Genomic DNA, 16736 nt, shown 5'->3' on the forward strand with positions numbered 1-16736 from the left:
CCCATCGAGAAGTTTTATCGTGAACGATTGAACGCGATACTTGAAATTGACTTTTATCTCGCGTCGATTGTAAGCTTTCATATAAAATGTCTGGTAAAAACCGCAGATCGATCATTTTGACTACCGGTCATTGCCGGGGTCGTGTATCGATCAGTCACCGGGGTCCTTTATTGTGACAATGGTACACGATGGTCGTTAAAAAAAAAAAAGGAGATAAAATTTATTTCACAATTGCCTCGTGCATCCCCCATTATGACCATTAACTTTTATGAAACATAATTTTGGAATGTTGATGCTAGATATACGTCCCCGTGAATCTAGGAGGCGACTCTCGAAACGAGGTACACGACGACTTCTAATTGTAAAAACATACACGCACATGATACTTGATCATTCATTATAAATCAAATTAACGATATATCGCAGCGTCGTAAAGTAATCGGATTATATATTTATTTCAATATAATATCTCCCTATTCGTATTTCAATTTTTTCCTTCACGCTTGTAATTACATATATTTCGCGAAATCATAATGAAATGTAATCACTATCTATTTTTGAAACACATACAGATGCCTTCTCTTCGATTTTTACGGATCGGATGATATCGCGGCTACGGACGCGCGAATGAGAATCGATTAAGCGTCGGTACGATTTTCTGAAGAGGAAAAAATGGTAATGTATTCCTGAAAGCGATCAAAGAGAGGAGGAGGACGGAGGAGGACGGAGGAGTTCGGTGGCCCACATCTGCAGGACGAGAGTGCATTTCCACGCGCAACAGCCGGCCATCGTCTTTGGCCCCGTTGCTATCTGAAAATAGTCGCGTTCCGCGAGTTTATAACTATACGAGAACCGGATCCGAGAGAGGATCGATCCGCCAGGTAAACACGTGTGCGCACTCATATCCGGCCCGATGTGTCCTTCTGAATTCGACTTTGTTATCGGTATCGGGAGACGCCCCCCGCATTCAAATTGCAATATCCCGGTGATAGGATTCTCGGGTGTAGGTGAGCGATAAAAAAGATGGTAATATATTCTAGAAAATGCAATAGAGACTGCTTCTCTCTCTCTCTCTCTCTCTCTCTCTCTCTTTCTCTTTCTCTACACACATGCGGCGCATTAAATTGGGACACCACGCGAAGGAAAAGCTGCTACTGCTACTGCTTCAGACAGGATTCGTGCATCCCCGAAAGGGGGACGTCGTTTGGAGAGCTCTCGCCAACGGACGAGGGAGACGAGGACAAGACGCAATGAGGGCTCGTCCTGCACCTACTTTGACACGTTCCCCGCCGCGGTTGCCGTTGTCGAGTTTCGTCTTAAAGAGCTGCGGGATGTCGGCGTATCCCGCGGCGTATAACATCGGCTTTCCGCTTTCTATCTCTTGACCGAAACACTTTCGGAACACTTCAAAACTGCTGTAGCTACATACGTACGTATACGACGTGACTGCGATTCGCCCGATTCGACGTTTCGTGATGGATCGGGCCAAGCGATACAGGCGCGTATAATAGGACCGTGCGATGTGGGGAGAATTTTTTTGGGGGGATTTTTATCGCTGATAAATATTGCGATCCGATCGCCGTAGATTGGCCGCAATGCTTGAATAGATACAATCGTTTTCGAGCGAGAAACAAGCGCCGAATATATAATATGGGTTTGCAATTAATTCGATTTAAAACATAAAGGGCTGCTAAAAGTTGTGAAAATGCCTATAAATTTCTCACTACAAATTAACGCAATTAATTAGATATATAAGCCAAACATAAAAAAAATTATTAAAATTTTTTAATGAAAAAGTTGAGCGTGCCGTTGTTGAAAACGGTATATCGTGCCAACAGTTTTATTAATTAAATTATCTGAAATTGCCGCGCAGACGATGTGTTCGTAAAATGTGCCCCCTCCTCCCCCTCTCTTTCTCTTTTTCTCCTGCGCGCGTGTTTGAAACTACCGTGAACGAATTCACGATGATAGAGTGATTGCTCGGGCGATCGTAAAATTTAATTTGTATAATGGACCGCATCTTACGGGTAATGCCCGTATCATGGCATTATTACGCGGGTGGATAACATACTTGATGGAAAATATGTGATACGCTATCGATTACGCTGCATTTAGGGCTTTTTATCTTAATTATACGGCCGCATCCCCCATTCGCGGGTATATTATTAGCTCGTTAATACATTTTATAGGCGGCCACTAACAAGCCTTTGTCATTGTAATGTGAATTTGCGGATTAAGCTTAATTAAAATCTCACCGCACGGGATCGTCACAATTATTTTCATAATCATTCCGCCATCGCTTTAATTACCGTATTGCGAACGTGCGCGCTCACTCACGGCGCGTGCGATACCCCGGAATATAATTCCGCTCGCTGGGCCGTCATCGAGAAATTTGCATTTCGCAGGCAACAATTACGCGCGGTTTACGAAACGCGTTCCGGCACAAGCTATCGATTTCATCTCTATATTTCTGAAATGTTACGGCATTAACCTTTAAAATCGCACAGAATCGCAAATAATTAATTTATTAATTAAACAATAAATTAGTTAATTCGGCATTGTATCTCGCGCGAAGTCGACTCTAACGATTGTTTTTTTTTTTTTTTACAAAGGAATGGAAAGGAAACGTTATTTTTTTGCGAAACTTACATCGCAAAGTGCGTAAGATGCGATCCATTATACAAATTAAGTTTTACTCTATCATCCCGTGTATCGCAAAAAAAAACGCAAATTCGGCGATTTTACACGGAAAAAAAAATTTTCGCTACCATAGCTAATCATGGTCAAAATAAATTTCTAAACTGCAGCAAAACGGTTTGCTGTTGCACTTAATAAATAGGTATCACAGCTAAGATGTTTGCTGTTGCACCTAATAAATAGGTGTCACAGCTAAGATGTTCGCTGTCCATATATTACGACTGAAATCTAGTTACCACACGCAGTTTTTAGCTACGGCAGCTAATTTTTTTTTCCGTGTATATGTCAAACGAGAAATTCAGTCAAATTCCTCGGACGTCCCGCATAGCTGCCAAAAACAACGTCGCATCTCTGATGGACCGGATGGAAAGAGATACGTGAATCGACAAACGTTACAACGTCGTCGACGGGCCGGATTGCGAGACACGCCATACCGGGTGTCGGATTAATAGCTTCCCGACGGGGGATTGTAACGATCGTTCCAAATCTGCACCCTGTGAATTATCTCGAGGGACGCGAGAACGACCCCTCGATTTTTTGATTCGCGGAGAGCATCGATACATCCCCTCGAGATCGCGCCAGTGCGAGATCCACGCGCGTGTATGTACAAATATACATCGGTGGAGAAGATTTAAAGATCTCCCTCCCTTTTCCCGCGAAATCCCGATCGTGAAAACGCCTATTCCGGGGCTTGCCTCGTCGCGATTACATTCCACAATCCGGTTCGCTTATATCTACATGGATCGTTCCGAGCTGGGTGTCCACGATATGGCTCTGAGGTCGTCGAATATCTGATCGACTCGTAGCTTGTCAAATGGTTACGATATCTTTGAATATCTTGCGTGGGCCTGGCGCGTTCGCAGAAATTGGTATTAAAGCTATCTTAGAGATATCTTAAAATGGAGCACGTGCACGAGAGATATATTCAAGCGACACGAACGGCAGGAGAGTTCAAACAATAATAATCATTCAGCATATAGTATGAAAAGCGGAAAAACAATTTAGTTGGATAAAAATTATTTATATTCTCGTTATGTGGATATATATTTTACTTTTCAAATGATTGAGATTTATCTGATCTCTAAACGTGCGATCGTATTTTACAAAAACTAAATGTTGCGAGAGAAAGATATCTCGTGTCCTTGGATTGTTAACTCCAAGACATCGGACATTCTCCAGGATAGCTATTGGCGACTATCCGCGATAGGAAATTTACTTATCGAGCACGCCAAGAATTTCCGAGATTATCTGAAATTTTCAAATATCCCGGAACATTCCGAAACTCGCGGCGAATCTTGCAATCGATTGGCGGAAAGTCGCCGTGGGCGGTCTTCAAAATCAATTCATAATACCTTCGAGATACCTTCGCGTTCTGTGGCTGTGATCTCATTATAGCGCTAGAGAAGATTCAGTTACCAATATCCGACTATAACTTTGTTCGCCTCGAAGAGAGATCTTATATTTGCAGCTGGTTTCCCAATCGAACATTCCAACGTGTCTCGGTTGCCGATATTTCGCATTGCGTAAGATTACATTGTGATCCGAGTGTCATAATAAGACCGAAGGAGAAAACACAAGGGAGAAGAGAAAAGGAGAGAAAGAGAGAGAGAGAGAGAGAAAGAGAGCAGACACGAGAGTTTCATCGAGATAATGTCTAGAACGATGGATTATGCAACGAAATGAGAACCGAGTCTGGAAAATGATTCGAGCGACTTGTTATGCAAAAAATATTTCATACATCATGCAAGGTGCATTTACATTGATTTTCATGTGACATGACTGATTGATTGATTATGGAGTTCATAAATCAAGAATACAATTAGTAATAATAATTTATCTCTCTGCTCTCATGCATCTTTTCATATATAATAATAATTAAACACATAAATTGGTTTCATAAACGTTACTTGAAACTAAAATTTACGTCTCTTTGTGCGTGTCAACGCGCGAATAATTTATGCAAATAACTTAATGTGAATAATTCAAGTATGTACATAAAACGCAAAAAAAAACCATAATAATGATACTTCGTTTCGATAATTAATCGAATTAAAAGAGCGGACAAGAATCAATGTCTCCGAAATAAAATTAACGTAACCGGAGGATATCAAAATATTAAAAAAGATTAATGAGAATTAATTAACGAAATTAAACGATCTTCCGTCCTTTCTGTAAAATTATACCTTCGGGACACTCTCTCGCTCGACAATCTGGCTACCGTATATACTTCCTAAACTGTGCGATATTTTCAACCGCTCTCTTTTCGCAGATATCCCAATGTCTCGGAGCATTGGTATTCTTGGAGTAGCGCCAATCGCAACTCGAACGTGCGAGATCTTTATCGTTATTAATCGCGTATTTTCTCGTGATATTAATTTCAACGTCTTGCAAGTAGAAATAATCTCTCGCACGGACGATAGACCCACCGTCTAGGTTCCATCCGGAAAATCGACGTCGAGAGATGGACGTTTTCCGGATGCCGAGCGGATGTTACGTCGCGGTCTACGGCCGGCATAACTGTCAAACACCGCCATACACAGGAACGCGTTTATTCGCAGACTCTCCTGTGCACGCCACGTTGATGATGAAACGAAACGCACACAGGGGCGGTCTGCAGGCGGTCTTTCCAGCGCAAAAGCTCCGCCTGCGGAATATAGCCGGCCTACGATGCATGCACGAGAAACGTCAACTTCTTCGAGGAGAGGCACCTCTCCGCTCGCCTCTCCGTCCGTCCGTTTTGTACGTACGTCCGGTCCGGTCGTGCCCGTTCGTCAGAGCGCTGGCCTTCTAGGACGCCCGGCGCGCCCTTCGAGTATATATGCTAATGCCCGGCGGCGTTTCGTGACGCGATACACTTTTCGTCGTTAACCCCGGCTGACCTCCTCGAGTGAAAGTGCGGGCGACGCGACGTCCGAGTGGATCGATGCCACCCAAAACGGAAATTTTTACGAGCGATGTCGTCCTAAGCGCTCTTTGCACCTCTGAAGGGTACATTCTCGATCTCGCGGATTCGATTATCGGTTTTACGAGGAACATCCGCTTCTCTTCCCAAGTTATTCTCGTGTACGCGTCTGAAGGGAGATTCTCGTCGTCGATGTATTACCCGCCGTTACTTTCTTCTCTCCCGCTCTTTCTAGCGGCTGACTTGCAAGAGAGTGTTTTCGGAAAAGCCTTTGTAAAAAACATTTTGCGGAAAATGGAGATTTCGTGAATAGACCGTATCTAGCTGTGTTTAGACGTCCGTTTTGCAAACCCCCAGTCGGACGATCAAAGAAAAATACTTTCAAAGAGGAAAAATTCTTCGTTCAACCTCAATTTCCTACATGTATTAAATAAATTACGCACGCACACGAAACTTGTATTCGCGCAAAGTTAATTCGCTTACGCTGACCTACATTGTATTACTGTATAATATATTTTTTTATCTCTGCGAGAGAGTGCGATAAAAAGTTATAATTTATGTATTTTAATACACAATCCACAGTGTTCACCACCGACGCTCCTGAACGCGGATTTTTCGCCGAAAATCGACTATCCGGTCATTCAATAGCGATGCCACATTCCTGTGAAATAGATTCTCGCGCATACCCGCTCGCGAAAGGAAAAAAAAATGCTTATTCAAATAAGAGAACAGCTCATTCAAAGATCCGGCCGCTCCTCGTGCACATGAAGAATTCTAACGCGAGCATAAATTTCAACAGTAATACGCACGTTGCTGAAACGAGAAGAAAAAGACTTCCCTCCCGAATTCTACCTGCAACGCCTGCACGGTTATTTAGATCTTTCATTCTCTCGCGAATAACTCAAAGACTTTGTCATCTATCGCCTAAATTATTTCTCCGATATTTCTATGAAAAGAGAAAACGGAAGAGAGAAAAAGAGATACTCATTTACACGACTATGAATTTTTTCTTCCATTACTACATGTTACTTCTATTAATTTAGATATCGCGTTTAATACGCTTTTAATGTATACGGATATTGCTACTTCATTTAGAGAAAGAGCAAAAAAAAAAAAAATTCCAATCTCGCAAATTATGTTCCACATAGAAATCGATATAAAGATTTGAGTGTGATTCAAAGAAACCGCTCATACCTGAATCACGCTAAATGAAAATACGCACGTAGTTGAACGATACGAGACTTGAGAAAAAAAAAAAAAAAAAAACCGTTAGTCACACTGATAAAATATTCCAATTGCGACGCGCGGTTTCAGTCCTCTCGGCGGGAGTGACGAGGGAATGATATCACGCTGACAAGCCGTAAATACATAATGAAGTGTGGAAACCCCGTATGTTTAAATCCATGAATGCCTCCATCCGTCATCGCGAGTACGCGCGCGCACGGTGTACAACTTCGAATTTATAATCCCGTACGTTCACATCTAGCATACTCGCGTGATTCATCATCTCGTACACTATTACACCGCGACAGATGAAGAGCCGTCGCTCAGGATATAAGTTCAAGGAAAAGTTAGACGTTCAGGAATATGCATTTAATATCACGCTCGCACGTGAATATTAATCCTATAATTAACGATTTCTTTTTAATCTCCAAGCACACCGATTTCTAATCCAGATAAAGTATTGTTATTGAGATGTATAAATTAATAGTTTTCTTTTATGAGGAGGAAAATATGTTATTTGAAGGATTAATATTTATTGAAGTAAAAGGCTCTGATATTGAATATCCTGGAGTGGAGATTGGGCTAATTAAGAGCCAAGTGCAGTAAACAATGCGCCAAGTATTATAATTGTTGGAGAATGATGGTCTGAATCCAGGACCGAAACGTCTAAATATTCTTCAACAATTATAATACTTCGCGCATTGTTTACCGCGCTTGGCTCTTAATTAGTCCAATCTCCACACCCGGATATTAATATTTATATTAATTGCTTCCCCCACAGTTGTTATATATATTGTTAGAAAAAATATACCCACTTGTAGTTTTACTGCTTTCTCGGTCGTAAATATTTAAAAGTTCAAATATATTAAATTTATTTAAAAATGCAAGATATAATATTAACACAACGGATTTGATATCGAGATCAAAAATTTGAGAAATTAAAATTGTAAAATTCTAGGAATTATAGAAAATCTCTCTCTTTCTGGTCTCTCTCTCTCTCTCTCTCTCTCTCACACACACACACACACACATTTTATAACATTTAGTCTTTAAAACATCAAAAGGGCATGTGTAAAATGTAGATAAAAGTACTTTCATTATCTAAAAGCCGCCTTGTTTCAGTTCACTAGCTAAAACGCAGATGGCGGCAAAAGTCTTATTCACTTTTTGGGGTAGCTACCCTTTGGTAAGAGACGTGTTTCCGTATACAAATACAAAATGCGTATATACTGCTTTTCTTTTCCTTTTTTTTTTTTCAAATACTACGTAAAGTTGCAAGACTATTATTTTTAAAATAGCTTCGAATAAATTTTAAGCGAGGAAAAATGTAGTAATTCTGAAATGTTAGTTCTAAAACTCGTTGGTTGGTATCGATCCATTGGATTCATCCGTCTCGCGAATATACTAATTAAAATTAGAAATTTATAAAGCAAGTTTGATATTGACGCGGTTTCAGTCGCCGATATTATCGATCCTCGCGAGCAATGTATGTATATTCACGACCGGTGTCGTTGCGTGTGCGTAGCAAACGTGCTCACGCGCAGCGTCTAAACTCGAACTTGGAAAATATCCCTATCCAAATATTCGTATCTATTGCGAAACTTTCTCGCGGGTAACCCGCTCACGTTCGCAACAAGGATGCAACAAATCCTTCTCGATCATGCAACGTCGCGGCGGTCTTGAATGCTCCCGGGAGCGCTCTCGCGAAAGCGAACCAGCTGAAGATTCAAACCACGAAATCACGGCAAAAAAAAAAAAAAAAAAAAAAAAAAAAAAAAAAAAAAAAAGAAAAAATAACGAATCATCACTCGCGGGAAAAGCGAGTGTTTATTCTGTAAAAAGTTCGCCTACAGTTGCCGTGGGACTGCTCTCCTATTAGATAGAAAGGACGAGGACAGTGCACGGCCTGAGGGTTCGAAAGATCCTCGCCCGGGGAGAAGAAAATACCCGTTCAGAGGAGGGGGGGGGGGAGAGAAAAGATGAGAGAAGAAAAGAGAGAGAGAAAGAAAGAGAGAGAGAGGAGCCGCTTGATAGATGCGTGCCGGTGTGCGTCTAGGAACTAGTTTAGTGTTTACCTAGTAAGTAGCGTTGTCAGTCAGCTGGTTTGTTGCATCTTCGGGTGAGGCAGGCAGGCAGGCAGCCGCCTGTGGCATCCAACGTTCGCCGAGAGGAGCGCCGCGCGTCACTGTGTCTCGGTGCCGATTGAAGAGAAGCGTGGAGGGGCACGCATGCGGATGGTGGTGGTAACGCGTCGGTGGAAGGGAACCGCATGCCGCTAGTTATGCGGGGTACTCCGTGATCGTCGATAGAACGGCTCCAACTCAGTTGCACTCCGACCGCCGCGGTGGAATGTCGTTCTCTCCGGACTGTAGCAGTAGTAGTCGTCGCCGTCGTCGTCGTCGTCGTCGCCCGGATCGTCGCACGTAATCGCACCAAGTCGGTACAAGGATAATCCGTCACGTTCGTTCGTTCGTTCGTTCATCGCGTCGAGGAATGAGCGATCGGTGCCCGGTCGATTCACGCGAGAGGACGACGAGATCGTGGATCGTCGCGTCGTCGGTGTCAACGGTGTGAGCGGTGTGTTTCGCCGACGGCGAGGAAGAGAATCCACTTGGTTTTCTTCTCTTATTCATTTTTTATTCGCGATTGTCGCGTTGTTTCAACGTGCGGAGAGTGGAAAAAGGGCGGTTAAAACGCACCAAGTGTTGGTGACTATGAGTGCGTGACGGTGCGAGCGTCTATACTCGAGCACCCGCGCGACTATCTTCCGGCCACAGGTGCGCGATCAGCGAGACGGACCGGTCGTTCCGGGATGGATAGCCGTCGCGTCGTGGCGTCGCGACCGGCGATCGTTTGGTCGACGATCGTCGTCGTCGTCCTTTGCACGTTGCTGGATACGGTGCACGGGCGTAGCATCACGAGTCTCGAGGCGCCGAGCGGTTGCGAGTGGAGAAAGGACGACGGCGAAGACGGGGAGCAGGAGCTCGTCTGCGGAGTGAGAACGATCGCGGACGTGCCCGGTCTCATCGGCAATCTCTCGACGATACAAACGGACTCGGTGACGTCCCTGGGATTGGAATGCAGCGACGAGACGCTCTACGAGGGCCAGCTCGACGGCTTCCTGCCGTCGTTGCCGCGTCTCGCCAAGCTGCGCGTCGATTCTTGCAAGATCCGGTATCTGCCGGGCGGCGTGTTCGCGTCGGTGCACAATCTCCGAGGTTTATCTCTGCGGACGCGCAACGGCGATTTGTCGACTATGACCCTGGATCTGAATCGCGACGCGCTCCGCGGCCTGACAAGCCTGCAGCATCTCGATCTCGCCGACAACAATCTGTGGACGCTGCCGTCGGAGCTGCTCTGCCCGGTTCAACAGAGTCTCGCGTGGCTGAATCTAACGCGCAACAAGTTACAGGACATCAGGTCTCTCAATTTCTCCGATCTAACCAAGTCGTGCGCGATCCTACTCGAGGTCCTCGATATCAGTAATAACGACCTCAGTGCCTTGCTCGACGGCGCTCTCAGCAGCCTGCATAGTTTGAGCGTGCTGAAGGTACAGGAGAACGCGATCGCCGCCGTGGGCGATCACGCTCTGGCCGGTCTCGAGTCCCTGCGTGTCCTCAACATGTCCAGCAACCGACTCGTCGCATTGCCACCCGAATTGTTCGCCGAGACGAAGGAACTGCGAGAGCTGATACTCAGCAACAATTCCCTCGCGGTATTAGCGCCCGAATTGTTAGACAGTCTCGAGCAACTCCACGATTTGGATCTCAGCGGTAACGAGCTGACGAGCCACTGGGTGAAACGGGGAACCTTCTCGCAACTGATTCGTCTCGTTAATCTCGATCTATCGTTCAACGCCCTCACGAGGATCGACGCGTACGTCTTCAAGCATTTGACAAATCTGCAGATCCTGAAGCTCGAGCATAACAATATCGACACGCTGCTCGACGGCTGTTTCGCCTCGCTCGTCAATTTGCATACGCTGACGTTGTCTCACAACAAGATCGTCAGATTCGAACCGGCGTACACGATCGGCCCCGGCGCGCTTCAGCAGCTCTTCCTAGACAGCAACAGGCTGCGCAGCCTGCACAGACATGTGTTCGCCAATCTCACGGATCTTCAGGATCTTTCTCTGAGCGGGAACGCATTGGCGGAGGTACCCTACGCGGTCCGTGTGTTGAGATCGCTCAAGACCCTCGATCTTGGCAACAATCGCATATCGAGGATCGACAACGACTCGTTCGCCGGCTTGAACGAGCTCTACGGATTGCGATTGGTAGACAACAAGCTGGAGAATGTATCGCGCGAGGCGTTCGCGTCCTTGCCGGCGTTGCAGGTACTCAATTTGGCAAACAATATCATTCGTCACGTAGAACAGAGCGCCTTTTCCGCTAATTCGGTGTTGCGCGCCATAAGATTGGACGGAAATAAATTGACGGAGATTCGCGGCGCCTTCACGAGTCTCTCGACTCTTGTCTGGCTGAACGTGTCAGATAATAAGTTGCTGTGGTTCGACTACAGTCATCTACCGACCAGCATAGAATGGCTGGACATACACGCCAATCAGATAAGCGAGCTAGGCGATTACTACGTGCTGCGCAACACGTTGCGAATAAAAATGCTGGACGCCAGTTACAATCTCATCACCTCCATCACGGAGGCAAACGTGCCGGACGGCGTGGAAACGCTGTTTCTGAACAACAATCGAATACGAAGCGTCGCGGCTGGTACGTTTCAACAGAAATCAAATCTCGACAAGGTGGTGCTTTATGGCAACGAAATCAGGAATCTGGAGATCGGCGCCCTGACTCTGCAAACAGTGCCGGACGACCGAAAGCTTCCTGCGTTTTACATCGGTAATAACCCCATCCTCTGCGATTGCACCATGGAATGGTTGCCGCGGATCAACGAGATGGCCCGGCCGCGGCAGCATCCTCGCGTCATGGATCTCGACGCTGTCACGTGCGACATGGTGCACGCACGCGCCACGCCGCGACGTCCGTTGCTCTCCCTGAAGTCCAAAGACTTTCTCTGCCGATACGACGCACATTGCTTCGCCCTCTGTCATTGCTGCGACTTCGACGCGTGCGATTGCGAGATGACCTGTCCGGATAATTGTTCGTGCTATCACGATCACAGCTGGTCCAGCAACGTCGTCGATTGCTCCAACGCCGGATACAAGCGCGTGCCCGAGCGATTGCCCATGGACGCGACGGAGATCTACCTGGACGGTAACGAGCTCGGCGATCTCGGCAGCCATGTTTTCATCGGCAAACGTCGTTTGGAGGTACTGTATCTCAACAACAGCGGTATCGCCGCGATACACAATCGTACGTTCAACGGCGTCGAGGCGCTGCGCGTCCTCCATCTCGAGGACAACGCGCTACGGGAACTGCGGGGCTTCGAGTTCGATCAGCTCGATCACATGTCGGAACTGTATCTAGATCACAACGCCATCGCTACGGTGGGTAACACGACCTTTAAGAAGATGCATAATCTCAAGACGTTGCGACTCGACAGCAACCGCATCGTCGATTTTCGGCCGTGGGAGGCCTTGCCGAGCATCGGCGGCGGTACGAGAGTCGCGCTCGAGGGTAACGCCTGGAGTTGCGAGTGCGGGAATGCCGCTCGATTACGCGCCTGGCTCGCGGAGCATCGCGGCGATCCGGACAAGATGTACTGCCGCGACGGCGTCGAGACCCTCGCCCAGGCTATGGTGCGATGCGGCGACCCGTCCACGGAGGCTGTGAGTCGCGGTATCCAGGAGATCCCGCTGTTAGGCAGTAACTTTGTGCCATTGCTCGCTGGTGCGCTGGTAGCCGTAATCGCCATTTGTCTGTTCGTCGCCTTGGCCTTCGTCTTTCGTCAGGATGTACGGCTCTGGGCCCACGCGCGTTACGGTCTACGGCTCGGCAAAATGGCGACGCCGCCCGACGAAGAGAGGGACCGACTATACGATGGCTACATCGTCTACAGCGAACGCGACGAGGACTTTGTCTCCAGATTCCTCGCGGCCGAGCTGGAGCAGGCCGGCCTGGCGCTTTGCTTACACTGGCGTGACCTGCCGCCGGCCAGACCGCAGGAGGCGCTGCCGCCAGCCGCGGCCGCCGCCAGGCGCATCGTCATCATCTTCTCGCCGGTATTCCTGGCGAACGAGTGGCAGCACGTCGAGTTTCGCGCCGCTTTGAGAACCGCGCTGGAGAACATCAGGCCGGCGTCGCGGAAGCGCCGAGTGTTGATCCTGTTGGCCACCGAGACGCCTACCCGGGACCCGGAGTTGCAGCTGCTGCTGCAGACGTGCACGGTGGTGGTCTGGGGCGAAAAGAGGTTCTGGGAGAAGCTTAGATTCGCCATGCCGGACTCGGTCGACAAGCGGCAGCGCGACAGCAAGAAGGTCAACGACCGCAATCGCACGCCGACACGATACACCGCGGCGCCGTCCGTCGCCGTGGACGTGTGGACCAAGCCCAATGGCGTCCTGGTCGCGCCGGTGCATCACGCGCCCACGCCGACGCCCACGCAGTCCACCTACGTCAGCTCGGCGTCCAGCCGCACCGAGGACGAGGACAGCGGCGCGGAGCATCAGCACCATCAGCACCATCCGCATCATCAGCACGGTTACAGTACGCTTCACGCCGGTAACGGCCGGCCGGCCAGTCTCTTCTCCAGGGGCAGTCATCTATACAGCACGATACCGGAACCGCCGGTGGTGCCCACCGCGCCTCCCGGGGAGGCCCTCGCCCCGGCGCATCCAGGCAATCCGCGTACTTACTTCGTCTAGCGCAGAAGGGCGGCGATCGTGCTCCGATCCGGCAGGAGATAGACCGCAAATCTCGCTCTCTTCCCCTCTATCTTCCACTTTTCCGGTCGTCTCGTTTCCGGTACCCGCTGAGATGCGATCGCCCGGCCGTGTCGCGACGAGTTCTCTCGTTCTCGCGAGGAAATCGGAATGTAAAAAATTTCTCAGCTCGTCAGGATGTACGGCCGAACTTGTATAGCGTATTTCCCGGTATTACTCGGTCGTCGCTCAGCTAACGCTGAGGAGACGCTTCTGCATCTCGATCGAATCGATCGAAATGTGAATCGCTCGACGCTGCCGTTTGACGACGGCATTTCCCGGGATCAAACGGGTGATCCGAACGCGCGCGATACGCGCGCCTAGTATTATATACGTAAACGAAATTGATTCGATGCCTTGTGCTTATTATCAATGTAACGACGATGTAGATTTAACGGCTTGTGACCTTTCCTTTTCGAAAAACGAGACGAGACGCGATAGTCGCTCTTCATTCCATTCTCGCGGTATCTACTTTTTCATATCGTTGCGCAACGTTCTTCCAAGTCACGACCAAATACTTACCACGTTTCGAACTTCTTGCTCGCAGAACTCGCGAGTTTCGACGACGCGGTTTGCTTTCCTCTCGTTTAAGTCTTATAAATAATGACGCGATATCGATGAGAATCTAGATTCTACATTTCTGCGTTTTTATTTTTACTTATAACGAGCGAGCCTTATAGTCTCGCACGTATAGTTAAGGTACGACTATTAGTTCACTTTTGTACATACATATCTCTATCATTCTAATAAATTTTCGCGCGAATCTCCTGCGCGCGTCCCTTCGTTGATTAATTTATTTCGTCAAATCATGATAAATCGTCGAGACCCGAAAGCGGGTCGCGATCGAGCGAATTTTGTTTCATCGCGATCGATGGATATCTAATTTAAAGTCATTTTGCCATTCAATCCCTTTCGCAAGCGAGTTCTTTCGTTTAGAATCGTGCTGTTTCGATTTGCATTAATTGGCATAACTGTCCGCAAATTCACCAATAGGATTATTTGTTGTGGCTTGCACAAATACGATGAATTACATATACACCTGTGAATAACGATGATAATGATGATGAGTGAATGTATCCGGCAGCTGACGCACAACGCGATCATTTTGCGAATATTAATTATTTTCTTTTTGTTCCTAAAGCATCTTTTTCATAACAAACAGCATACGCGAAACGATTGCAACAACAATATCAGAACGGTATTACAAAGGATAAAAAAGAGTAAAAAGTGTTCTCTTTATCTAAATATTTATTTCAAATACGCTTGGATGGACGCATTTATTTTATATCCTACACGTGATACTTTATATTGTTATTTTATTAGCGATATAACGGTATTATATGCGTTTGACAACTTAATTGCGAATATTTATATCTTTTTTTTTTTTTTTGTCAATGCTCGAATAACATTACGCGCGAGAGAAGCGAAGCAATACATACATACGTGCACAATATATACGAATATTGTATTTTTCGTCGCTTTTCAGTTCACATCCATTTGATTTTTAAATGGGCATCGAAATATCGAAGGAATCATGTTTATATGGTAGAGATTGCGAGCCGCAAAACGTACGTGAAACATTGTCGAGTAATAATTTCCAACAGTTAAAATGTGAAGATAGCGCACGTGTACGAAAATATATTTTCTCTCGTATTATAGGACTCAAAATTTTACGATAAAGTTCCTCGCGCACACTGACACTTCTTTGGAACCGGCCCGAGGTGCATCATCCTATGCCACTCTTGTCGTTCGCTCGTCGATCGCCCGTCACGGGATTGACAGCGAATCGTCAAGTGTTAAATGACAGAAAGGAAACAAGCAGACGCCTCGTGAGAGTTTGTTCCTAAAGATTCACGACTGTCTTGATAAAGTAACGGTCGCATAACGCTTATTAGTCAGTAAGTGAACTCTCTGTAAATATTGTATCTAATTTTGTAAATATTCATGCACATTTCCGAGCACACACATACACACACATACATACACCTACACACACACACAAACACATCCCAAAGACCAGCGCTGCGTACGTTACTGGTCGTGGATACGTCTGAGCTATAATCGCGCGTTTAGGAGTGTATAATTCTAATTAATATTATATTGTTGTAAATACGCTCATCGGAATCACACGCATTATATATTCACAGCCTGTTAAATACGTATTAAATTAATTGCAACTTTCCATTTCAGCAAAGAACCATGAAAATAAACACGTTTGTTTTATAAAAAAAAAAAAAAAGAGTCATCGCGTTTTCAACCGATCCTACAAAATTCCCGATTCCGATTGTAAAATTACAAACATTACGTTGTCTGACGTTAATAACGCGACATGGCACATTGGATATTTATAATTAATATTAACATGGAAAATTCTTCTGCTTCCGATATTTGGTCCCAATATTATTCACAATATTGGAGATATTAGCGAAGGATTCTTTTATTGACATAAAGAAGTAATGCGTCTCGCAAATTTATACAGTCCGCTTACCGATCGATAGCATATCGACGATTGTCGAATCTACATTACGCATGTATGTAGAGCAGATTTGAAATTCAATTAGAGCGTACATATGTATATGCCGACGCGCGATATTAGGGGGAAAAAAGTGTACGTTTCACATCTCTCTCGGATATTCCCTACATTGGTCATATGGTCATTGGCCTCCGTGCGCTGCTGGTACCGCGACTAACGAGATCGCCCGTGTGTGTAACTTTAGTTTATATTTCCCGAAGAAAAAAGAGAGAAGGGAAGGAGAGCAATTCTTTCGTCGCGCAGCGCGATTTCATTGTGTGTCCCGGTGAAAAACGTGCTTCGCCGCGCCTTTTGATTATTTCTCAGATTTGCGATTGCGGTCGGATGTTGTGTAACGACGACGGCGACTCGAGGGGAAGAGAAAAAAAGGGAAGGGAACGCGAAAAGATACGCGACGCGGAATGATTCACCGCGTAATTTCTATCGTGCGGAAAAACAGGAACGGTGACGCATGTGTCATGCAATTTGGATTATGACGACTGAGGCAGCGAAAGTGGAAGGTAAAATGTTTATAATATGTTATATATATTATTAATTTAAGT

At 46.3% G+C, this 16736-nt stretch overlaps 1 protein-coding gene across 1 annotated transcript; it reads left to right on the plus strand.

Moving 5' to 3' along the window:
• Positions 1-9195: 9195 nt before the first annotated feature.
• On the plus strand, positions 9196-15900 carry LOC115233456 (toll-like receptor Tollo). The gene has a single exon (XM_029803891.1). The coding sequence runs from the start codon at positions 9636-9638 to the stop codon at positions 13602-13604; it is 3969 nt and encodes a 1322-aa protein (XP_029659751.1). The 5' UTR covers positions 9196-9635; the 3' UTR covers positions 13605-15900.
• The last annotated feature ends 836 nt before the right edge of the window (positions 15901-16736 follow it).

The sequence above is a fragment of the Formica exsecta genome, unplaced genomic scaffold (genome assembly GCF_003651465.1).
Source record: "Formica exsecta isolate Colony F162 unplaced genomic scaffold, ASM365146v1 scaffold175, whole genome shotgun sequence".
NCBI lineage: Eukaryota > Metazoa > Arthropoda > Insecta > Hymenoptera > Formicidae > Formica > Formica exsecta.

Coding starts and splice junctions, on each gene's coding strand:
- LOC115233456 (XM_029803891.1), top strand. CDS start 9,636: ATGGATAGCCGTCGCGTCGTGGCGTCGCGACCGGCGATCGTTTGGTCG.